Genomic DNA, 25,019 nt, shown 5'->3' on the forward strand with positions numbered 1-25,019 from the left:
TGTAAGTGTTACCTGCAATTATTTACCATCACAATGAGACTCCGTCGCAAAGAGGCATATCGGACAGTGAGCTGGATCTCCCCGAGGAGCACTGCAGTTAGATTAGTTCCACTGTAAGACAGTTACACATTCAGGAATTTCAAACTATTTAGCATCAGGATGCATACATAAGATCAGAACACAAGGTATGTGCTATGAGATACAGGGGTTGAGGTTCATTTTCAATTGATCAAGTCACAGCAATGGGGAAAAACCTTAAAATGCATTGAAATCCAGTGCATCATTAAATCAGTCACTCACCAAAACACAGAATACATCTCACCTTGAGAAATGTAAACCCAGTTTTCAAAGTACAGCACTTATCTGTTTCTGGTATCCTCCATTTGTTCCTATAGAATAGGAGTGATCCAGAAGACCTCTACCAGAAATAATGCTCATTTTAAAGCCAAGAATGGTCACTGTGTTTATTATATTGGTATCTGCTCTTGGTATTAGTGTATCATAGGGACGACAGCACATGCTTCCATAATTTAAATAAATATCAGATTATTGTAAGTGCTCTTTAATGAGTACAGTATGTGTGTGTAATCCTCTGTTAGTGGATTCGTTTGGGGGTCATGTCTCTGTACATCACCTGGAATGTTATTAAAATGGTCCCTGAGACACAGGCACTGTCCTACAGCAAAGATTCATAACAAATTCCTATTTTAAATTAATAGGACATCCAGTATATGGAAGTATTGACTTTAAAACTAACAGCTGAAACTGGTTTGATGCCTCTACTTGGATTGACAGAAACTTCTGTGCTTCTTTCAGCTCACATACAGTGGCTAAAAATTTCTCAAAAGGGAATTAGTTATATAAAGCCAGATGCATGGGGCTCCCACTGACTCCTATGGGACAGACCCTATCTGATAGCAGAACTGGCTCTCATACACTTTTCCGACCGCCTAACGAGACCATCCATGCACAGATTGTGAAAACTTTTCAAAGTTATTCCATTTTCAAAAGTGGCTGGGAAAAAAGTCAGCCAAACCTACCTGATCTTCACACAGGTTTCGCTTTAATGTGTATTACACTTGAAGTTCTACCCTTTACAATAAGCATATTTGGGATTAAAGGTATCTGAGTCAAGTGTATTTTTCAATGATGTGGGACTTACTACGTGAACCCTGTGGAGTGCTTTAAATGCATAAAGCTAAATTCAGCCTTCATGTAAGGAGATGCAATTCCCCTGAAAAAGGCAAAAAGAGCTGCATCTGCTTACACAGATGTGAATTTGACCCCAGAAGTTTACTTGCTCCTGACTGAAATGTTTACGCGAGTTCCATGCTAAATCCTTTTGGAGTTCGAGTCAGTATTGTGGGCTGAGACCTCAAACATTCCTTTGTACATAGTAGAAGCCTATAAAAAGAAGGGTGTCCAGGTAATGCAAAATTCAAGTGTAAGAAGATACATACTTAAGAAGGTTGGGATAGCTGTGATCTAATTCAAAGCATGAAGAGGCGAGAGAGCCCAGTGAAGCAACACTGGGGACGGCATCGTGTTCCAGTGTTCTTGTGGGCAAAGGCTCCAGTGGTTGGGTTTCCAGATTTTGTGCCCCTGCTGGTGCATTAAGTTCAGTGATAGTCTCATTTACGGCAGGGCCTGCTGGGTTCTCAGATTCAGTAAGATCTGCATTGCTCTCCTTCTTAGCTTCTTTGGATTCAGGCACTCCAGAGTCTTTGCTCACACGGGACATTTTGGAGGGTGCTGGTTTTGATGGTAGGGGATTTTTGCATTGGTTTCCTCCCTTCTCTGCTGCCGGTAAAAGAACTTGCTTCAACGCATTAACACCGGTGTAGTTGCTTTGTGGATCAGGTTCCTTGATGCACAAGGCCTAAAACAGAGATACAAAAAAAAAAAAAGTAGTCAGTTAGTGAGTAATGTCAATATTAAAGTGCATGCTCATTCTGAATAGCACAGTACTACTGATTTCCTGTTAGATTATCCTAGACCATCCTCACAGCACCTGATTGTCTCATAGGAGTCCTTAGATACGATATGTGCTAAGTAATGGGGCTTCCACCACTGCCCTTAGGACACTTGCCAAACTCTAGGAAGCTGCTTTCAGTGGCTTACACTCCCCCAGTTTCATCCCTTCTCTCCCTATGCAAGTAAGGGGATGATTTTGTACTTAAAATGCTGAATTGGAACTAAAATTGGGTTCCAATCCCAGCTCTGCTATATAGACTCCCTATGAGACATTGGAATAGTCAATGTTTTTGTGACTCTCTTCCCCCATCTGGAAAACGGGAATCTGCTTCCTATCTTCTCTATTGAAATTGGAAGCTTTGGGGTAGGGACTAATCGCTTGCTGTGCATGTGTGTACCTACTAGCATTATAGCACCCCGATTCCTGCTGGGAAAGGTGGCCAGCGGGCCCAACAGAGGTTAGGAAAAAAATGTTCAAAACACCATGGCCAATATTGGGGCAGGAAGAGGAAGCGTTTAGGGTTAGGTTACCAAATGCAAATTCAAAGGCCTTTATATAAGTGGCCTAAACTGCCACTGGGGCTCATGGGTGTTCAGCACTTTTGAAATCAGGTCACTTATTTAGGTGTTTAAATATTCATTTTAGCAGCCTAACTGTAGGTTTAAAAAACAAAACAAGAAACAAACACACACACACACCATTGGCCCATACCTTCAAAACTCTTGACTTTTACCAGTTTTTCCCCTCTCCCCCCAGGAGAGAAGAGGACAATACACGAGACGAACACATGCTCTAACTGGGATGAAATGCAGCATACCAAATTTCAGAAGGACCAGTTTCTTTTAAGGGAAGTAAGGGGGAGAAATCAGGCTTACAATGAGAAGCTAGCTTCAATCTTAACTATAGGGCAGCTACTACTGCTACATCATTTTGCACACACAAGTCTTGCAGCTAAATGATAAAGTAAACAGGGTGTGTCTATTTAAGAAAACACTTGGCAACGGTTTATAAAAAAAAAATCCTATCCTATTGGGTAGGGCACACAGTACGTGAGTTCAATCTGATGTAGTTCTTGTATTTGTTTGCAATGACTAAGTTAGGAAATACAATCAGTTTAGTTTGGGTGTTATCCTCCAGGACAGATTAATGTAGTTTCTGTTGAGTTGCAGTTAAATCTGAGCATATAATTTCATAACTGCTAGCAGTTTGTTGCATTTGTTGGGATGTACAGATTTTTAAAAAATGTATCTACACAGGCCGTGGAGTAGAGATTTATAGGTTTATTTCAGTAAGGCTTCTTCTGGGGAAATCAGAGTAAAAAAAAGTATATGAAAGAGGAACAACATACCCGCAATACAAGTTTCATCTTAATAAAACTGTCTAAACCAGAATGATCCAGCTGAAATTTCTGATCAAGAGTCATCTCAGAATCCTTTAGCAAGTGGGAGAGAGATACAACCAAGGTTCCCAGTGCATTCTCCTGATCCTTATCTTTTATCTGGAAAGAGGAGGTTTTTATTAGAAGGCAAGATGGTATGTATGTATTATGTATACAGCAAAGCTAGACGTTTGGAATAACCTAATGGACCAAAATGTGGAAAGAAGGCGTTTGTTAATTGTAGGGCCTACTATTGAATATGGATGCATTCAGACAGGCCAGGCCAACATTCCAGAAAGCACAACCAGTTAAAGCATTTTAAGGGCAAATCCTGCACATCTCTCTGTGACTGGGGAGACCCCCCCCACAGAAACTGAGATTTCTGCAGGGGCTGGAGAATTCATTAATCCTTCAGTCCTTCTCCCCCTAAAGGGAGCACACAAGTCCACAGACTGTGTTCCAGCTCAAACAAATCCCAGCAGGCATGCAGAGTGAAGCTGAATCAAGGCTGCATCACATCCACTGTAAATAGGCAAAGACAGACTATAAATTCAGAGAAGGCAAAGGAAGAACACCCGTTTTCACCTCCAAATGAAGCGACTGGGACTGTGCACTGTGGACGAAAAACGTGAAAGCCTGGCCCCACACAGGATCTTTACTGAAGTTGCAGGTCTGTAGAAAGAGAAGAGGATTGTGGTATTTTAGCTTTTTGTTCTTGTCCAAGTGTTTATTAGGACTTATACACAGACATAGGACAATGATGTAGGATTGGAAATCCCTCTACTGTGGTTGTTTTATCCAAAAGATGCTACATCCAAGCTATAAAGACAGTGCAATTCCCAAGTCAGACAAGTGCACAGAAACAAGGTCACTGGCTGGCAAAGCCAGAACAAGTTCTGCAGAACATGTAAGTGCCAAGACAGGTCAGTCGGGTTATAATCGGCTCTGACTAGTGTTCCCACGACCTGCATCATAAGGATTCTTCTCTGCCTTTCAAAATAAAAAGGAAACTAGTTGCTTCCAAATGGAAGCACACAGAGTACAGGAAGCGGCTTCCAGTCAGTCACCAGCTCTGAATTCCACTAGGTACAGCAGGTAGAAATGAAGGATACAGAGGCTGAAGCAGAGATTCTCAGGCTGGAATGCACAGAAGCCCACCCAGTGGTCTGTATGTGATGTTGCAGGTTCTAACCCCTTGTGTGTGACTATTTCAGAAGCAAAGAGAGCTGCCTCTGCCAACCCCAGAGTACTGCCAGAAGGGCTCGCTGGCTGGGGATGGGAGCACCAAGGACCTACGAGAAGGGAGAATTAGTTGCGGGGAGAGGGGCGGAAGACAACTGAAGTGAGAACCTAGGAAGGGGCTGCAGGCATCTGAAGGGGCAAGGATTAGGGTAAAACCAAATTTCTTTGGGGGCGGGGGGTGGATGGAACGGGCATAACGGGAGAATATTTGAGTTTCAGTGCAGGCAAATTGAGCTTGTGTGCATGGGGAATAGGATTCACTCCAATTTGTCTGGGAGGTGAGAGAAATGTATTTGTAATAAAAGTGACTGTAGGGTAGCAAGTCGAATGGGGTTAATGGGAGGGAAGGACTGACTTGAGCAGGTATTTATTATGTTTGTCAGGATGAGAACTGATTAACTGAGGAAAAGAAACTCCTTGCAAGTGGATTTTTATTGTAAAGAGGAAAATGATCCAGGAGGGGAGTGGGAAGAGATTCATTTTAATTTGGCTGAGGGTGAAGGAAAAAAAAACTGTGATGGGAATTTGTTTTAGATATAATTGGGAGGAGAATTTATTCTGATGACAGGGGCAGATACCAGCCTGACACCAGAGGGAAGGGATGTAGTCCATGCGATGACCACACTACAGAGACGCGAGCCACATGATGAAAAAGTTTGGCAAGCCACTGTGTTCTGGAAACAAGCTTGTATTGGCCCACGTGACCTGCCTGTCAATCACCACATAAAATGTGTCTGTACAGCAGATGCTAAAAACAAATTGCTACCTCTAAATTCAAGCTTTACTTGAAATACAAACCTAAAGCCATGCTTGAAGTAGTGCAGTCCTTCTATATGTAATCTATATGCCATAAAGCTGTTTTCATGTATATAACTGATGGATCACTTTCACTAGTTACTTTTTCTGAAAGTCAGCTAAGCATCAAAATAGCTTCATGTAAAAAGTAATGTTTTAAGACAAACCAAAGGATTCAACAGCCTCTCACCTTGCTTTTCTGAATTTTGTTACCCACTGTGAGCTGGACGTAGGAGGAAGGGTCTTGGTCCATCTTCTGTTTCCCCATTTTTTAATAGAAGGGGAGAAGACAGTTATTAGTCATTTTCAGCCAGCAATACAAAGCCATTTCTGCTTTAGCTAATCTGCAATATTCAGCTGGGAGGAAAAAAAGCAACCCTAACTTGACGTTTAACTTTCAAGCTGAGATTTGGGCAACCTATTTCCATTAAAATTAATAGGAAATAAGCAGCCAGATCTCCTAAATCCCACTCTAAATATTTAACAGAAAACTCTTCGCTATTTTGGGGTTTCCCCCCTAAAGAGGATGGTTACCAACAAGTAGCCTGGCCACCTCCTTGCACCAGATACTGCTCAGATATTTTTGCACCACCTTATCCAACTTTGTCAGTTCAGCATGAACTGAGTAGCTGTCTGCATGGGAAGGCGCATATGCAGTAAGGAATGAAAAATGGTACAAAAGTGTCAGCCAAATCATGTGCTAGTTTGAACATAAACGTAAGTTACATTCTGGACCATTTTTAAGTAACTTTTAAGTATTGGATTTGCATGGCTTGCTGCTACAACTTAAAAACTATATTTTGATCTTCCGCTGTCCAAGTTTCAGATTTAAGCCAAACTGTTGTGCATTCTGGATATAAATAGATGGCAGCTATTAATGTAGAAGTGGGGAGAAAAATAAAAACAGATAAAGATTCTTCCCCTCAGCAAAGATTCCCACATTCATAAGCTACCCACAATTCACTGAAGCTCAGGCCCCAGCATAGGGATTTTCCTAGAATCTGGATTCATTGTGTACGCAGCTAGAGGGCCAGCCCTTGAAACTTCATGACAAGATGCACTTACCCATCCTCGGAAGGAACTATCCTCTATTGGGAAACGCTGAGCCCCCAGCAGCAGCCTCCAGCAAAGAGAGGAAAAAACCCACAGGCCCCCATGGGCTATCGTTTCTCACTCAAAAAGCCTACAGTGGTACTATTAAGGAAACAATATATCCCTCACATCAACAACCTCTCCCTGATGCTGAGGAACACCCATAGGATCCTGTTTGGACTCCTATTGAAAGGCTGTGCAAGATTTCCCTACTTGTTGTAGTATAGGTCAGTGTTTCGCAACCTTTTTGTTATCAGGAACCAGCTTGCTGCCTTCCCTGTGTCCACAGACAGGTCATTGAGCAACTCTGGTATAGGTAATAAACAAACATAGGAAAAAAGGGATCTACTGCCCACTGTTGAATGACCAAAATAAGATGGGTGGGTGGAGAAGATAGATAGGACTCAATTCTCCTTTCCCCAAGTGTATGACAACAACAAAAATAGCCTCGGAGTGATCCTGAAGGCGAGCAAGATTGAATCCAACGGGCACAGTAATGTAGAAATCTTATTGTCTATGTTGTGTAATTCAGCACACCTCAGGTCAACCGATCAGAAATGGGATTAACTCAAGATCCTGTGGGATGGATATACAGTTGGTTTGAAAGAAGAGTAAGCGGGTATAGCTGGAGACGTGTCCTGGTCTGATTACAGAAAGCCAAGAGAGGTAGGTGCTTTACAGACACACAACAACATTTGAAGAGTACAGGGAATAAGTGGAAGGGAAAAGAAGGAGGAGCTCAATACGGTAGGGTAGCTAAGAGAATACTAAGAGAAAGGGGTTGTACTAGATTTTAAAGCAGACAGGAAGTCAGTGACCATTTCTGAGAAAAAAAAAGATGACTGTTAACCCATTTTGGAAGGATGGGCATTTGCAGAGATTGAACTGCAAGGACACCATAAGACTAGCCTTACAGCTGTGAAGATGAGGATAGGAATTAGTCCAATGGCTGGGTTCTCTTATTGTGTAAGATGGTGGGGTTGGGTTTTTTTTGGTAAGAATGTAGTTGAGTATTCTATTGTTTCACATTCCCTCACTTACAGAGAGTCAAAATGAAATCACAGAAAAGCAGCAGGCTGTATCCATTGATGGAGCTAATGGAGTTATACCAGGGCTGGCTCTGTCCACTGATGTAGAGAACAATGGTTATTCAGACTCCAATTAAGGAGATGGTTGAAATGTTTTCCTTTAGTGGAAACCAGCCCAACCTGTTAAATATTGTGTAATGCAGCATGTGTTTTTATGGGGTGTTGAGAAAATATATGCATTTACCTTGAGGTATTTCTGGTTTAACTTCTTTGCACCATATTCACCATTTGAGTATTCAAAGTGATTTTTCTGTATCAGTGGAGAATATATTTTACAATAGTTAGTGCTACTTTTTAAAAAACATTAGAAGCATAGGCTGCTTGTTACTTCTGTACTTACTGGAAGGTTGCAAGCACTGTCCAAATAGACGATTAACAATGCTGTGGCTAGACCATTCTTATCCTGTGAAGATCAGCAAACAAAAACAAAAAACTTATCAGGGACAAAGCCATGGTAGAACGCAAATGCATAGGGTACCTACTAAGACATGAGTTGCTAGACTGAAACAAACAACTTTTCAACTTGCTCCTAAAAACTGGCATTTAGGGGCATGCAACTCAACGTCTAACTGTTCAAAAAGGATTGAGGTCACACGAGCGGAAACCACAGCATTGTACGTGCCAATCCTGCTCCCACTCAAATGCAGTTTTGTCACTGAAGTTAATGGGAGCAAGATGGTTTCACATACAGTTAGATCTGCACCCCAAAAGCAGAGTGGAAGTGAGGAGAATTATGAATCTGGGTGCACAAATTATGTTCCAGAACATATTTGTTTCAAGACAAGTGGCGTTCAGGTCAGATGACTGTAGCCTGATGAAATTAGTGACTAGGGAGAAACTGGATGTGGCCAACAGCCAAATACAACTGGAGTGACTTGTATCACTCATTCATTGCCATGTCATCAAGGTTTAGATTAACCTAAGGACATTATATGACTCCAGGGCCAGCAAGGTTCTGTTCTCCATGTTTGAACATTATCAATTTGAGGTCCACATTATCTAGATGTCTTTCCTTGTCAGATTTGCCATGTGCACATCTAAATATATTAGGCACAAAATATACACATTAGTGAGATAACATGATCAAGTCAATCCAGTCAGTGGTGATGGAAGTTTTAAGATGCGTAGCATGTCTCTAATTACAATTGTAATATCATTTTAACACAATTTAAAATGAAGTTGAAAGGTTCAAAGTGACTCAACTTCTCAAAAAACGTATAGTGAAAGTGTGGCCAATTAGGGTTTAGTCTTAAACGTCACGACCTCAGTGCTATGCAATTCCTTTACTAGAGAACTGAGCCCCTCATTCAGCAAGGCACGTAAGCATGTGCTTTGCTTTATACTTGGGCATGTCCATCTCTATTGGTTGAATTGTGGCAAGAGGGAACACTTAAAGAGAGTGATGCAAACTAGCCCACTGAAAAAAAAAAAAAAGAGTACTACTACAGTGTTCTATAGCCACAGCCCCAAACTAGTTTCACTGTTGGAAGTTGGTTTACGCTATGTGCAGGGGCTCAGATATATTGGTGATTTGGGGGTGGCAGAAGGAAGCGGGGAGAAGAGAGAGATTATTGGGTCACTGCTGTCAAATGCAACACTTCTTTTTAAAAAGTAAGAAGGGTTGCATCTTTTTCCTTATTTTAACCTAATCCGGAATTAGATGAGCTCTCTTGAGGTAAACAAATTCAGTCTAGGGGAAAGTTCATATCTAAGCTCTGTCAAACAAATATAAACTCCAGATAGATTACTTCTGTTTCATAGTTGGGTCATATTACTCTGCAAAGGAGCCTATCAGACTGATCTATAATGTCGGAATACCTGAAACAAATAAAACTCACCTCATGTAGTTTTTCTTGGTCAGTTACTAATGAAAGCCACTCGAGCTTTAAATGCAAGTGTCCACTTGCAGTCTTACTTAAGGGAAACCACTAAGTGAAGAGAATAAAAAACAACCTGAGAACTGTTTGCAGAAAGACACATTCTGTGTTGCAATCATACTGTGAATTATGTACAAGTGCCAATTTAAATTGCACTTTGAACTTGAATTTATGCATAAACTGACCTAATTAAGTGTATTTAGAAACAAAGACTTGAAACATTAACACATTGAATAAGATACTGATCATCATATGGAATTAACAATACCAATAAGGACTGGAAACTGGTGGCAGCAATCTCTGCATTGTGCTGGATTCCAGAACAAAAAAGTGTCATAGTATAATTTATTGTTTCTTTGCCTAGGAAGAAATTTTGAACTAAGATTTATTTAGATAATTGTACAAACAAACATTCAGGACACACTCTGCATATGCAACACAAATGCAAAATAGCACTTGAGTTTGTACTGTGCTGGCAGGAGTTGCCAGTTTAACTGAAAAGCCATTCCTTTGGGTATTTCAAGTTTTATGAGCAACAGTAACCAGCTGTCACTTCTCTTTCCTGTAATAAAACTATTAAAATAACTAACAAGTCGCAAGTGTGCAGAAACATCACTGAATGTGCAAGATCCATATTAGAACATTTGGAAACAGACCAAATTTTTACCTCATCAACAATTCTGTCATTCATTACATCAGCAAGGTTTATAAGTAAGCTGCAAGACAAAAAGTGAACATGTGACAATATCCATTACTACATTGTATGTTTTGGTGAACAGCATATTATAATTAATGGACAAGACATGGATTCCATTATAGATCTGTTTCGGGAAATATTCTTGTATGGACAAAAGCTACACGTTACCCTCAGCATGTGTAACTCAACATGCTTGGCTTTTATGAATCTTCTCCCTGTGGAAATGCTTATAAAACACATCTGAAGGGCCCTTTGAATTGCTCAAGTGTTCTTCATTTTAGGAATCACCACTTATTTTAGTCCATTACCGATGTTCCACACAAATTCGAGGGCCCATCACTTTTAGAGCTCAGAGATATTTGCATCACAATCAAATAATTTTTATTTTTTTTAAAGAAGGTGGTTTAGAGACAGTTATTTGGACTAAAGGAATTAATCCCTCAATGTTAAGTTTCCTGCATGAATAAATTTGTGCATCTCTCAGTAGTAATAATTGGGCCTACAAATATACTCTAATTGTTAGCTTAACTGTTAGTGAAAGTTGATAAAATGTCACACTATAACAAATGTTGATGGGAAAAAATGTGAAAATGGGAGACAGACTGAATTATAATGAACAGAAAGGCCTATTTATAGAATTCAAGGACTCTTGAGATCATGCCTGGTAAACAAGAAAAGTGTGGAACTGGAAACCACCACCATCTTTTTCTTTTGACAGGTTTCAGAGTAACAGCCATGTTAGTCTGTATTCGCAAAAAGAAAAGGAGTACTTGTGGCACCTTAGAGACTAACCAATTTATTAGAGCATAAGCTTTCGTGAGCTACAGCTCACTTCATCAGATGCATATCGTGGAAACTGCAGCAGACTTTATATATACACAGAGAATATGAACCAATACCTCCTCCCACCCCACTGTCCTGCTGGTAATAGCTTATCTAAAGTGATCATCAGGTGGGCCATTTCCAGCACAAATCCAGGTTTTCTCACCCTCCACCCCCCCACACAAATTCACTCTCCTGCTGGTGATAGCCCATCCAAAGTGACAACTCTTTACACAATGTGCATGACAATCAAGTTGGGCTATTTCCTGCACAAATCCAGGTTTTCTCACATCCCCCCCACCCCCATACACACACAAACTCACTCTCCTGCTGGTAATAGCTCATCCAAACTGACCACTCTTCAAGTTTAAATCCAAGTTAAACCACAACATCTGGGGCGGGGGGGTAGGAAAAAACAAGAGGAAACAGGCTACCTTGCATAATGACTTAGCCACTCCAAGTCTCTATTTAAGCCTAAATTAATAGTATCCAATTTGCAAATGAATTCCAATTCAGCAGTTTCTCGCTGGAGTCTGGATTTGAAGTTTTTTTGTTTTAAGATAGCGACCTTCATGTCTGTGATTGCGTGACCAGAGAGATTGAAGTGTTCTCCGACTGGTTTATGAATGTTATAATTCTTGACATCTGATTTGTGTCCATTTATTCTTTTACGTAGAGACTGTCCAGTTTGACCAATGTACATGGCAGAGGGGCATTGCTGGCACATGATGGCATATATCACATTGGTGGATGTGCAGGTGGATCAGAGGCTCGTTCACCTGCACATCCACCAATGTGATATATGCCATCATCACTGTGCCAGAGAGAGGAGCCCAGATGACATTGCCACCTCTGCTGGCTCTGGCTAAATACCAACCCACCACCCGAGATGGGAGACTGTCTTTCTGTCTGACAGTGACACACATGGTTCTGTTCCTTCCCCACCTTATTTCTTATCTTACTCCTTTTTCCTCCTGTCTCAGGACAGTCTGGCTTAGCTGGCCATGACTGTATATTTTGCAACACTGCTGTAAACCTGTGACCAGAAAGGCAGCTAACGGCAACCTCCTAAACAGCCGGATGCGAGTTTGCGAGGCCTCAGAGTGGCTAATAAAGGACACGTGCCTTGCCTGCGTTTCTCCAGCAGTGAGAAAGTCAACACCAAAAGACAAAAGAGGTGTCTTCTTTGATATTCTCCCCCCAAACCGTGGGCACGTACCCCCCTCGTTTTGTCTTCTAGGAAATGGGATCGGGCTTTAAACAGCAGTAATGGCTCCAGCCCATGTCAATTAATGTAATATCTGTCCTTTTAGGAAAAAGGAGCATCATTTTTAATACTGTCAAATGGGGGGAGGGGTGGGGTGTTTCTCTACAAACTATCCAGCTAGAGAGAGAACGAATACGCGAACGAATATGGGATGTTAAGAAACCCTTAGCTAATACTTCCCATTTCAAGTGCTTTAATGATTTTTCCTTTTCAGTATCGTCAATAAAAAAAAGTTAAAAAGATTTTTTAATGGTGTTTGTGCCATGGTTGTAAGCAGGTTAAGTTCTGTATACCAAACCCCGAACCTTGTTTCATGTTGGACAGTGACAGGCTTATGTTAATACCTTGAACTCTTTGGGCCATTCATTCCATCAAAATTAATACAAACACCTTATTTTGGGTCTTGGTCGCATGCCATTTTTGGGTGGTGGCAAATTGAGTAGTATGTTTTGAAGTGCTTCATAAATGTAAAGCACCTCTTTTTAAGAAGCCAGCTCTGATATACCTTACTTAGGTAGGTGGGATTTGGTTCTTCTCAATTGTGTTCTGCAAAGCTTCCCCTAATGTGCTGCTATCTAAGAATGCCATGTTGATAATCCTGTCTGTCCACAGGACAGGTACAGCTCATGAAATAGCAATGCAAGTTTGCCCTTCAATCCTGGCATGCAGAGCTCAGGCTCATTTCAGATTCTTGGTCTCTTCTAGGAAGGCAAAAAAACAAAAATCAAGTGCCAACTGCAGTGGTTGTTTTTATGACCGGGACCCCTCTTTGTTAGGAACCTGACAGAGCATCACATTAGTTTCACATACATCAGTGATTGGACAGCTGGGTAGTGTAGGGACTTCATCATCATGATTAGTCTGGGATGGATTAGAACTAGAAACCTAGAGGAGGAAGGCTCCACCCACCAAAGTTATTTTACAAGAAGCAACTACGTTTCTCATAAGGTTTACATCTCCCACTGAGCAACCACCACTGAACTGTCTATGCCTTTATTCTTACAGGGGACTGCTTTTTAAAAATTGATCATGCATGTACTATTGAAAAGAGGGGAAAAAAAATAGGAAATTATGTGTATCACCTGCCCAGAAAGTCATCTTTATCTGGATCTTCATCATACAAGTCCACTTCTAAGTCCTGACCAGGCACTTCATGAACAACAAACTGCAAGGGTGGAAAGAGAAAGAGTCATAGGATTTACAGACAGACAGACACAAACATTCACAGGCCACATTAAAAGACTCAGGCTAGTGACAAGAATGCAGCATTTCTCAGGGTATATTGAGGAAATATATGCGCTAATGCAGGGTCAGTATAAGCATGACGTGTTTGCACCTTGTCTAAAATCCACATACATATAATCCGTTTTCAAGCTGATCTGTTAGTTCAGGGACCAGGGTCAAGTTTGCAGGGCAAACATCTGCTCATTTGATTAAGGGGTTCTGAAGATACTAGTTAACTTGTCATTTCAGTTGGTAACATAAAAATAGCCTAAGTGTATTGGAACAGATAGACTAGGGGAAATCACAGAATCATAGAAATGTAGGGCTGGAAGGGACCTTAAGAAATCATCAAGACCAACCCCCTGCACTGAGGCAGGACCAAGTAAACTTACAGCATCCCTGACAGGTGTTTGCCTAAGATATTCTTTAAAATCTCCAGCGATTGGGATTCCACAACCTCTCTTGGAAACTTATTCCAGAGCTCAACTACCCTTACAGTTAGAAAGGGTTTCACTTTCTAAAATCTCCTCTGCTGCAGATTAAACTCATTGCTTCTTATCCTACCTTCAGCGAACACCAAGAACAACTGATCCTCATCCTCTTTGTAACAGACCTTAACATATTTGAAGATGATTATCAGGGTCTCTCCCCAGTCTTCTTTTCTGAAGACTCAGTATGCCAAAGTTTTTTTGTTTGTTTTTTTTAAACCTTTCCTCATAGGTCAGGTTTTCTAAACCTTTTATTATTTTTTGTTGCTCTCCTAGGACTCTCTCCAATTCGTCCACGTCTCTTTTTAAAACGTGGTGCCCAGATTTGGACATAGCGGAGGCCTCACCAGTGCTAAGCAGAGCAGGACAATTACCTCCCATGTCTTACATACAACACTCCTGTTAATACATTCCAAAATATTTGGGTCTCTCACAACTATCACATTGACTCATTCAATTTGAGAACTACTAGAATCCCCCGATTCTTTTCTACAGGATTGTCATCTAACCAGTTATTCCCCATTTTGTAGTTGTGCATTTGATTTTTCCTTTCTAGGGGGAAGTACTTTGAATTTCCTCTTGTTGATTACAGACCAATTCTCCAATTTATCAAGTTTATTTTATATTCTAATCTAGTCCTCCAAAGTGCTTACAACCCCTCCCAGGTTGGTGTCATCTGCAGATTTTATAAATACAATTTCCACTCCATTGTCCAAGTGATTAATGAAAATATTGGTTAGTACCAGACCCTGGATTGACCCCCACAGGGCCCCACTAGATCTGTCCTCCCAGTATGACAGCAAGCCATTGATAACTACTCTGCATACCATTTTTCAAACAGTTATGCACCCACTTTGTAGTAATTTCATCCAGACCACATTTCTCTAGTTTGCTTAGAAAAATGTCATATGGGACTGTGTCAAAAGCCTTTCTAAAAATCAAGATAAACGCCCCTCTCCCCTCATTTGACATCTACTGCTTCCCCTGATCCAGCAGGCCAAAAGATCAAAGGAGGAAACTTGGTTTGGCATGGTTTGTTCTCGACAAATCCATACGGGCTATTCCTTATAGCCCTATCATCAACATCATCTAGGTTCTTATAAAACTGATTATCAAACAATTTGTTCCATTATCTTTCCAGGTATCAAAGTTAGGCTGACTGGTCTATAGTACCCCGAATCCTCTTTTTAAAGACAGGTACTATGTTTGCCCTTCTCCAGTCCTCTGGGACCTCCCCAGTCCTCCATGAATTCTCAAAGATAATGGAGAATGCTTCAGCTAGTTCGTAAAGTACTCTAGGATGAATTTCATCAGACCCTGCCAACTCGAATACATCTATTTTATCAATAGTCTACCATGTTCTTTCCCTATTTCGGCTTGCATTCCACCTCTCTCACTGATAATGTTAATTGTACTGAGTACGTGGTCATCACTAACCTTTTCAGTGAAGAGAAATAAAATGGGCATTAAACACCTCAGCATTCTTGAGGTCATCAGTTATTAGCTCTCCTTCCTCACTACAACTTTCCTTTGTCTTTTTCTTGCTCCTAACATTAATAAAACCTCTTCTTATTGCCTATGGCTAGTTGTAACCCATTTTGTGCCTTAGCCTCTCTCTTTTTGTCCCTACCTACTTGTGCTACTCTTTTGTACTCAGCCTTAGCAATTTGTCCATGTTTCCAATTTTTTGTAGGATTCCTTTTCAATTTTCAGGTCATTAAAGAGCTCCTGATAGAGCCATATATTGGTCTTACTATTCTTCCCATCTTTTCTTCACATCAGGACAGTTTGCAGTTGTGCCTTTAATACTGTCCCTTGAGAAACTGCCAGCTCTCCTGAACTCCTTTTCCCATGGGACCTTACCTACACGTTTTCCGAGTCTGTTAAAGTCTGTTTTTATGAAGTCCAGTGTCCTTATTTTGCTGCCCTCACTCCTTCCTTGTCTTAGGATCATGAAATCTATCACTTAATGATCACGTTCACTGAAATTGCCTTCCATCTTTAGATTTGCTTCCCATTCCTCCCTGTTGGTCAGAATAAAGGCTAAAATGGCTGTCCCCTTGGTTACTTCCTCTACTTCTGAAAAAAAAAGTGTTTTCCCCAATACCTTCCAAGCACTTATTGAAGGACAGAAGAAAAAAAGTGCCCAAACCAAGTATAATCCACATATAAAGACAAATATTACAACTTCATATGGTTAGAAAGATCAATAGATTCTATACCTCAGACATTTCATTCCAGATGGGATTAAGATTTCGTTGAATGGTCTTGCTTCGGAACTGCACCAAGCCAACTCGAAGAATAGCATAAGGGTCAGACTTCCCCCGGAAGTGGTCTTTCTGGACAAGGTTTTCAGCTTCTAGCAGATGAACCCTGACTACTCCCTGAACAAAACAGGACATTGTAGATCAACATGAAAACACAGGCCTCTTGAGAATCTCAATACATTGCCTCTTAAAATGAGCTATTCCGGGCGTTGATTCCAATCATCATTTAGCAAGACTGCCATGGTATTTTGATACAGAACATTTTACATAACTGAGATGTAAAACAGGAACCATCTTTAATGTGTAATTTCATTTACTTAGAAGAGAGCAGTTTATACTGAGGCACAATCTAATGTAGGCTATCTTCATATGGTTATAATTGGGCAAGGAAGGTCTCCGGTTGACACTACACGACCACACAATTGTAAATAAGGGCCTGATGCTGCAAGGAGCAGAGCTCCTGATTTCCCACTGACTTCATTGGGAACTGAGCATGCTCAGACCTCTTAGGATGTGCTCCTCTCCCAGAGCCTGAAAGGACAAAAAATAGCATCCACTGGTAAGGCATGATGGGATGATATTTTTGATTAGTTGTTGCAGAGGTGGCCATTCAACTTCCATTTGGTGATTGCATATAGGTGGAAAACAGCCACCTATCCATTTTTCCTTACTCACCCAATATCTAGAATATTTATAGTATATTTAAGAGATTTGCATTTGACAATGTTTTGGATGAATTTCTGTAAGATGATTTTATTTAGTAAAAAGATTTGGGATTTTATGCCTTCCTACCTGTTAGTTAAGCTCTTTCATTATTAAATAAAGAATTGCTGAGTTAGCATATAAATGAAGCACAAACTGAAGATTCATCATATTCCTTCATTAACCCAAAGCTTTTACTTGGTAAGGGAGATCATTGATTAATCTCTTAAACAAGACTTATTTACTGTATGTACAGGATATACAAAGACCAAGAGGAATATCTTGCCAATATCTACTTTTGTACCTTAAAACTATTGGGGATACTATATGAAGATCAGAACAGGACTATGTAGAACATGGGTAGTCTATTTTTTGTCAAGGTCCAAATTTATTGGTCAAAGGAATCGTCAAGGTCCATCCTCCAGAGAAAATAATAAAAGAACCCCTACAATAATAATAAGTAAATAAAAAGATTTCAGGAGCCGTTCAAAAGCATCTGGCAGTCCAGATTTGGCCAGCAGTCCAGATTTGGCCCACAGTCCACCTATTGACTACTCCCCGATGTAGAAGATATTGCTGAAATATAACCCAGTGTGGGATCAGAGATTAAGAGTACCTAGACACCATTGTGATGGGTGCACTAGAAATACCCAAGATAGGCAAATACCTCTCCTTTCACCCACCACAGCCCTCATTCAGTATCCAGCATCTTTAGCAGCATTGGCTCAGATTTCTCCTACATATTTGAGCTGACTTGATTCAGTTTTAATAGACATGAATGGGAGAGAAATATTGGTTGGTATTATACATGGTATGAGCAGGCTTTCCCCTAAAGTTGAGGCACTGCACCGCAGTTCAATACTGCAGTAACTTGTGTTTTCAATCTGAACTGTCTGAGCAGATACCTGCTATCATGCTTCAACCAGTTTTGGTAGGTGGACAATGTCAATTGGGGTCATGTCAACAATACTAGTTCCCACAGTTTAGAGGTTGATGCATTAAACCTGCTGTGCACACAACTCATTTCCCCTCCAGTCTTAGCGTACAGCATATTCAGGTGATTGTGTGTCAATATATTAGGTCATCCAGCTCAAAACATACTCACATATGGGATAGGGAATCGCAGGTGGGAAATTTTCATATTCTTTTTCAGTGGAATTGTGATTCTGTTTGGCAACACCAGCCGGGCAGCAATCAGGTCTTGGATTATTGTGTCTGACATTGAACTGAATGGAAAATTTAAACAAAAACAAATAGGTCATGACTTCAGTTACAACAAAAGACATCGCAAATGTTATCATTCTGCCTTCCCCATGCCTTGAAAGAGAATGCCTTTAACTCTCAAAGGAGGAAAGGACCAAGATTTCAGTCCTATCTGTGATCTTGCTCATTCAGCTATGCGTGTGCAAGGGCTCAAAGTTTATGTTTGCACATGTATAAGTGAGTTGGATGTGCAAATCCAGAACTGTGCATAAAAGTGGCTATTTGTATGCACAACTGCAGTGCGGTGCGTCCAAATCTTGCAGTTACAAAGGTTGGCTGGAAATTTGACCTTAGAAGACTAAATAATGAACAAGAGGATACAAAAGATGAGGCAGGACGAGATGAGGGGGGAACAAGAGGTCCAAATCTGGGGTATCTTTGGCACTACCTCAGGAACACACATGTTCATAGTGTTTTCACAATTTTGGAGTAACTTAAAAAAATGTAACAACTTCACAGCAGCATAAAATGACAATTTTGGACCTTGGATCCATGCATGAGGCCATCAGTGACTTCAGTTAGAGCCCCCGTGTCTAGAATTTGATCTCCAGCTTCTCCTTATATTAAAGTTGTTGCACTAACAGCCCTGAAGACTGAAGCCCTCCATGTATGTCCAGAATAAGCACTGCATGTGCAGTGATAACATGAGCTTCTCCCACCTTTCCCCACCAGCTTGTCTTAATCTATACGCTTCAAGGAATAGCCATGTTTAGGCAATTCAGCTTCCATTCACCCCTTAGTATCTCTGCTAAAACTGCCAAGAAAGTGAGCAAGTTGTGAGGTGGTTTTTTGTGATGCAGGCAAATTACTGGAGTCTTGAGTCCAGTGCTGTCCTTTCCCAAGCTAGATTTATTGATAAGCAATAAAAAAAAAAAAAAAAAAAAAAAAAGAAGGAACACGATTGTAAATAGGAAGCTGAAGCCAGTCAAGTTAAAAAAAACAGGAGGATGATTAACCAATGGAACAATCTACGTCTCCTCCAAGCACTCTGGCCTTTATAGGTTATAAAGAATTAAAACAAAAAGGCATAAGCTCCCCCAACCCCCTTTCTAGGTCACCTTTTTAAAGTAAAATGGTTTCAAGCAGATCATGTGATCTTTACTGAGCACAAAGATCCTTTGCATCCCATCAAATCACAGGAGCTGCAGACTCAAGGTAGCAGCAATTGTTCACTTCATGTGCAAGTCTCTAGGAATAAATGACGGCTGCTAATCAATCATCAGAGCGGAATTTGCTGGGTTTCATTATATATTAAGAACGAATGTCTGGAAACAGAAGCCAGACATTTCCAATTTGAATTTAAGGCACACATTTTTAACAGTGAGGGTAATAACCAATGGAACAAAACTATCAAAGGAAATGATGTGAAGACCTCACAACAACATGGAGAATCCACCAAGACTGGATGCCTTTCTGGAAGATATGCTTTAGCCAGTTATTGGGTTCAGTACAGGGGTAACTGGGTGCAGTTTAATGGCCTGTGATATACAGGTTAGACTAGAATGATCTGGCCTTAAACCCTATGGAATTTATGAAATGCAATAAAATCAATGCTTTTTTTGATCTTTCAGTTTTAGCCTCATACTTGGCCCTCTATTGTGCTCTCCACTTACTAATGGTGAATGAAGTGCTTTAAATGAACAGCAATTTGGCATGAGCAGGTCTGTACCTACAGGGCAGGATACATTAGGGGGAAAGACTAAAACAAAAACAAAAAAAACCCCAACAGAACAAAAAACCCAACCACCACTCCCTCCCGACCTCATCCCATTGAGAAGTAAAGTGCTAGTAAAAAGAGGAGTATGCTGGATAAGGCTGTTCCATGATCTGGTCATGGTGCACAGTTTGACCAGAACAGAAGGCTGAAATCCCATGTCCTTCCAAGTACAAATGCAGAGCTCACAGGCTCAAAGAGGGTCTGATGACAGGACAATCATTTCCTGCCCAAACCCCCATCAACAGAAAGATTATGAAATCATGTGAATTTTGGCATGGACCTGAATCCAACTATGTGTAGCTTTTAACAAGTAAATGACTAGGCAGGATTTTGTATTTCTTTACTCTTCCCCATAAATCAGAGAGTCATTTAAAGGAAGAGTTCTGGTTCAACCAGTCTTTCAGCATGTTTCACATCCAGGCATGTTTGTTCATAAAGCTTTCATGATCAACAGAGTGTTTATATTTAACTATAAGGGAAGTAGGAAGGAGCAAAGCAGTCAGGCTCCAGCATTTTGCAGCGAGCCAAATGAATTGTTGCTTGTAAGTATGCAGTATGTACAGGCCTTTCTTGCAAAGGTTTAGAGAATTTGCAACAGAAAGGAAAAGAGATTAGATCCCAAGTTAAAAAGGGCATCTCCTCCCAGGGTAAACTCCAGGGCATAGAGCTGCTCTAGCCTCAAAAGGAGCTCTCTGCCACTGTACATCAAAAGGCTTGTATACCTTTACTCACATTGAGTAGCAGCACAGTCCCATTTGACTCAGTGGAGTAAGCAGCTACTCAACATGCACAAGTGTGTCTCCATCTGGTCCTAAGCCTTTTTCAGCAGGAAGAGGAGGAGATAGAAAAGCAGCCCCTAAAAATCATTTTTAGTTTAAAAAGAAGGACTCATGAGTAACCAATTGGTAGGTTACTTTTCCTTTCCATGTGACGAACAGTCTTCTGCTTAAGCTGAAAGAACTCAGAAGTAGGAAATGCATCTTTGTTCCTGATGAACTGCTTGAAAATCCAGAGTAGTGGAGCCAAATAGAGAGACGTGCACATTCATTGTGTAACTTAAGTATAAACAATCAACCAAATCGGTATTTGAGAAGGGCTGGGGCAACTTTGTTGTGTTTCTTTTGGGAATCTGAAGAGTCAATAACCCATTGTGGGAAAAGCAGGGGAATTTCTGCCATTTTGTTGTTAATTAAAAAATAGATTCCATGATTAAGAAAACTACAATAGAGTACACAAAGCCCAGGATAGGTGGCTTATATTTGTTCACCTCAAAATACAGTATGCGAATCCCTTAACTCTGGATATCTGTCCTTATAAACTATCAATGCAAAATCATTTTTGCGGTGCAGAAAGGAAGGCCAGCTTTTTAAATGTAGGCCTTGTTATGGCCTCAGTGTCTTTTGTGACTTGGCACAAGAGAGATGGCTAGCCGTAATACTTCCATCATGAGCCTCAAGTGTGATGAAATGGTAGAAAAGCAATTCTGATGCCTGCAATAGAGTTTGAGTTTGAGTTCAGATTTTACAGATACTATTGTTATGGACAACAGTATAAACCCCTATGATACATAGTTCTTGAAAATCCTTGGCTCAGTTTCTAGAGAAAGGGGTTCATTTCTAGACCATTCCCCCTCCACCTCCCACCCCGCCTGTTTGTTTTTTAAAGGGGGAGAAAAAAAAGAAGAAAAAAGTGAACACTCACCTAATTCCTGGGGCATCTAGGAGGTTGGTCAGGCCTGCCCAATTGACTTCCAAGTGCTACAGTAAGCAGGGGGGGAGAAAAACCACACACACACCAAACTGAACCATGTTAATGAATTTGCAACAAATGATTAATGAGCCTAAAAAACAAGACATATCCAGCTAGTTAAAGAAAACCAACTGGATTATGTTTACACCTAAAAAAACAATGGCTGAGAATGAGACATTTCCTCCTTTATTTGAGCTGCCAAGACCTCCATGGAGTCAGTGTTTCTTTGGGTCTTATCCTCCAAAGACTTAGGAACATAGAAATTGCCATCTGGTATCAGAGCAGCAAACTGGCCAGTTCAGTGTCCCACCTGAGAGCAGCCATTACCAAGTGCTTCACACACAGATGCAAGCAATCCTGTAGTGGAGAACTGGGGGGCAATCCACGCATCCAGGAAGTGCCTTCCTAATTACCTCATGCCCTGAAGCACAAGGATGTGTAGTCCATCCAAACTTGTGTGGTGTTTATATTTCTAATCACAAATGGAGGAGATTGCCATGGAGCCAAGCGATAAGTTAATTGATCACCTGCTGACTTCCCATAGGACATATTCCAACAACCCAGCAACTTCAGAGAGCCATCAATTTAAAAAACACCTTCAAGATGTCAGAGTATTGTTTCCTTCTTCTGTGCCCCAAAGTGATTCTGCCCTGTGACAGTAACAGTTTTTCTATACATTAAAAAAAATGTCACAGCTTTAAAATCCACTACTTCATGGCTCTGCTGAGTCACAAACATAGAATTCCTTTCCTACTGGGATAGCTAGAAGAGCTGTTTATGTGGGACCAGATCCAACTAAGGCAATGGGCTTTACATGCAGAAGGATTTAAAGAGGACAGCCCTAACAACAGGCTAGCTAACTGAGAGACACTGGAAATATGGCCCAATGTTTTTAAAGACACTCAACCTGTTTTAGCAGTGCCTTAAATATAGATGTGGCAGCTACAGAACATGAATTGGGCAGTGTGGTATCAAGGTTTTATGCAAGTCATCCCAAATGAGCAAGGATTACTTGTAAGTGGTGAAGCTGTAGTGAGTCATGTGACCATCTCAAACTCATCCTGATAAAGCCACATTACTACACCCCACCATCACCACGAATTCCATCCCCACAGATTAGCTAAGCATCACAGCCATCAGGCAGGCGTCCTCAACTGGCTCGTGTCTTCTGACTTTGCTCATATCCTTCTGAAGGGAGCTATCAGGGACTTTGCACACTTCCTTTGCTAGATGTTTACTAAGGAATCAAGTGTGTCCCCCCCATCCCGGCCACCCCCAGAGAACACCTCAGTTTGAGGCCATTCTCCAACTGCGCCATGCCATTAGGTCAGCTTGAACAAGAGATGTGTTCAGAAAGCACATTCCTGGGTGGCTAGAGTGACCCAGCAAAGTCACATATGAGCTGAAGTGCTAAAGGGAACCCAAACGCTCAATCCAGAGTAGCAAGACTGATTGCTCAGTGCAATAACTCTCTGGAACCACCTCTCTGGAAAGGCCTTTGAAAACAGGTTTTACAGTGAGTCCAGAGAGGACTGGAGTTTCATGGATCTTCATACAAGCTCAGACTAGACCAGAGCAGCTGGTTTTGTTTGAGACGTGACTACGTTCTTCTCCCTCATACGGACTACAGCAAAAGATTTACAGGTGTTTGAAGTGAATGTTTGCAGTTCATCCTCAATAACTGCTGCTACCTTCTCCCCTTCTTGGATCATAAATGCGACATTTATCATGTCCCTCTGCTGTACTGCTAGTGATACAGTTAACTTTTCCGACAGTTTGGAATCTATTTGAAATAGAAAAGTCTACCACTGCCTACATGTCATGCAGTCCACCTTACCTTCCACTGTCCTGTTTTCTTACACACACCCTTCCCGCCACCATCTTCCTTTGTACCTTTCCTTTGTTTGAAACAAACAAAATCCCCAGAGCTAGAAGACTTCATTTCTAATTTTTAAACTTGCATTTTACTAGCCTATAGAGGTTTCCTCTATTTAGCCTCTACTCCAAGGGTAAGATCCCCAGCTCATGTAAACTGCGTAGCTCCACTAACTTCAGTTTACACCAGCTGAGGATCTTGCCCTGAAAACTAAGTTCTTTGAGGCAATGACATCATCTATGCACTAATCCAGGTGATTAAGGCAAGGATCTTTAGTAATACCGGGCTTTTCAGCAAAAGAGTGGATTTCATTTTTGCTTCACTCTACTACTCCATGGGATTTCCCTCCTGCCTATGCACCACTTATGCCTCTTACTGGATTTTATGTTTTGCCTTCAGTCTCGCCATTGGCGATACGTCCAGCACCATTTCTGTCTTGCTGAACTGTTGCCAGAGTTACTCAGAGCCCAGGACCAGTTGCCATCTCATGCAAGTAGTAGATTGCCGGGGCTGATCATTTCTTAGTTATGTACCATATTAGTTGTATTGCCAGAAATATTTTAATGTTGGTAAAATACACTGGTGTCTTAGTATACCCTCTCCAACAACATGGCCAACCTATACAGTCACTTATGGACTAAAGCAGATACTATGATAAGTTTGTGACTACAACAGAGGCACACAGTAGCAAAAATTTCTTTAAATTTTAATGCAGATCAGAAATCCACTCCCCAGAAGTCAATAATCTGCTCCACATCTAGCCTCCTCCCCACAGCTATGTTCTTCTTAGCCTACACCAGAGACCACTGGATATTCCCACAGTATGTACCATGAATCCTTATAATCCAAAAATACACAATGATCAAAATTCTGCTGTTGCAACCATGCAGCACACTGAATTCAGTGGTGTTGTGTGGGGGTAGCAGGAGAATTTTCTCTAGTCTTATACTGTGCTACAGTCACTGGGAACTGGAAGTATCTTCATTATAGCTAATGCCAACCAAAGGGCAATGCTTCATGGAAGGATTATAAGTGTGACCCACATACTGTGTGCATTTGGTCTCTAATTACCTTTACACTTGAGCAAAAATAAAAAAATCCACACAACTCTATCCAGAAATACATTTAAAAAAAAAAATAAGTGAGTCATGTTATAAGCTGTCACTAGAAAGAGAAAGATGCTCCTCATTTGGGTGTGTTGGGATTTAATTCACAGCAGGTGGCATTCACAAGGTTACACAATTAGGCCTTCAATGCAAGGAGAACACAGACTGGCACCTAAGCTGGCTGCATTTATTAACTGTATTAGTAATCAGTCAATGGTCTTGCAATAAAGGCATATGGACAGACTATCTACCACAGTCACTAGGGAGTCTGTGCATTCATAGAAGCTAAAGACTAACTTGGCATGCAACACTGCAGGAGAACAAAATGCACAAGAACATTGTTCATTATATTATCTAGATCTCTAAAAAGAGTAACATTCCTCATTTTTAAAAA

At 40.9% G+C, this 25,019-nt stretch overlaps 2 protein-coding genes across 2 annotated transcripts in view; one reads left to right on the forward strand and one right to left on the reverse strand.

Moving 5' to 3' along the window:
• Window positions 1-12,017, forward strand: part of CEP70 (centrosomal protein 70) — a 40,258-nt gene extending 28,241 nt beyond the window's left edge. Inside the window, exon 19 of the transcript XR_012154206.1 lies at window positions 11,955-12,017. The gene's annotated coding sequence lies outside the window, so the exon portion shown is untranslated. The remainder of the gene's footprint in view (window positions 1-11,954) is intronic.
• Window positions 1-25,019, reverse strand: part of ESYT3 (extended synaptotagmin 3) — a 60,072-nt gene that overhangs the window by 5,617 nt on the left and 29,436 nt on the right. The window contains exons 7-19 of the mRNA XM_073305201.1: window positions 21,596-21,651; window positions 18,020-18,140; window positions 16,168-16,329; window positions 13,316-13,398; window positions 10,115-10,163; window positions 9,409-9,498; window positions 7,911-7,973; window positions 7,755-7,820; window positions 5,581-5,646; window positions 3,939-4,025; window positions 3,324-3,473; window positions 1,461-1,879; window positions 13-111 (exon numbers count right to left, since the gene is read on the reverse strand). Of these exons, the coding sequence (XP_073161302.1) occupies window positions 13-111; window positions 1,461-1,879; window positions 3,324-3,473; window positions 3,939-4,025; window positions 5,581-5,646; window positions 7,755-7,820; window positions 7,911-7,973; window positions 9,409-9,498; window positions 10,115-10,163; window positions 13,316-13,398; window positions 16,168-16,329; window positions 18,020-18,140; window positions 21,596-21,651 (1,511 nt within the window). The remainder of the gene's footprint in view (window positions 1-12; window positions 112-1,460; window positions 1,880-3,323; window positions 3,474-3,938; window positions 4,026-5,580; window positions 5,647-7,754; window positions 7,821-7,910; window positions 7,974-9,408; window positions 9,499-10,114; window positions 10,164-13,315; window positions 13,399-16,167; window positions 16,330-18,019; window positions 18,141-21,595; window positions 21,652-25,019) is intronic.

Source organism: Lepidochelys kempii, chromosome 11 (assembly GCF_965140265.1).
Source record: "Lepidochelys kempii isolate rLepKem1 chromosome 11, rLepKem1.hap2, whole genome shotgun sequence".
Taxonomy (NCBI): Eukaryota; Metazoa; Chordata; order Testudines; family Cheloniidae; genus Lepidochelys; species Lepidochelys kempii.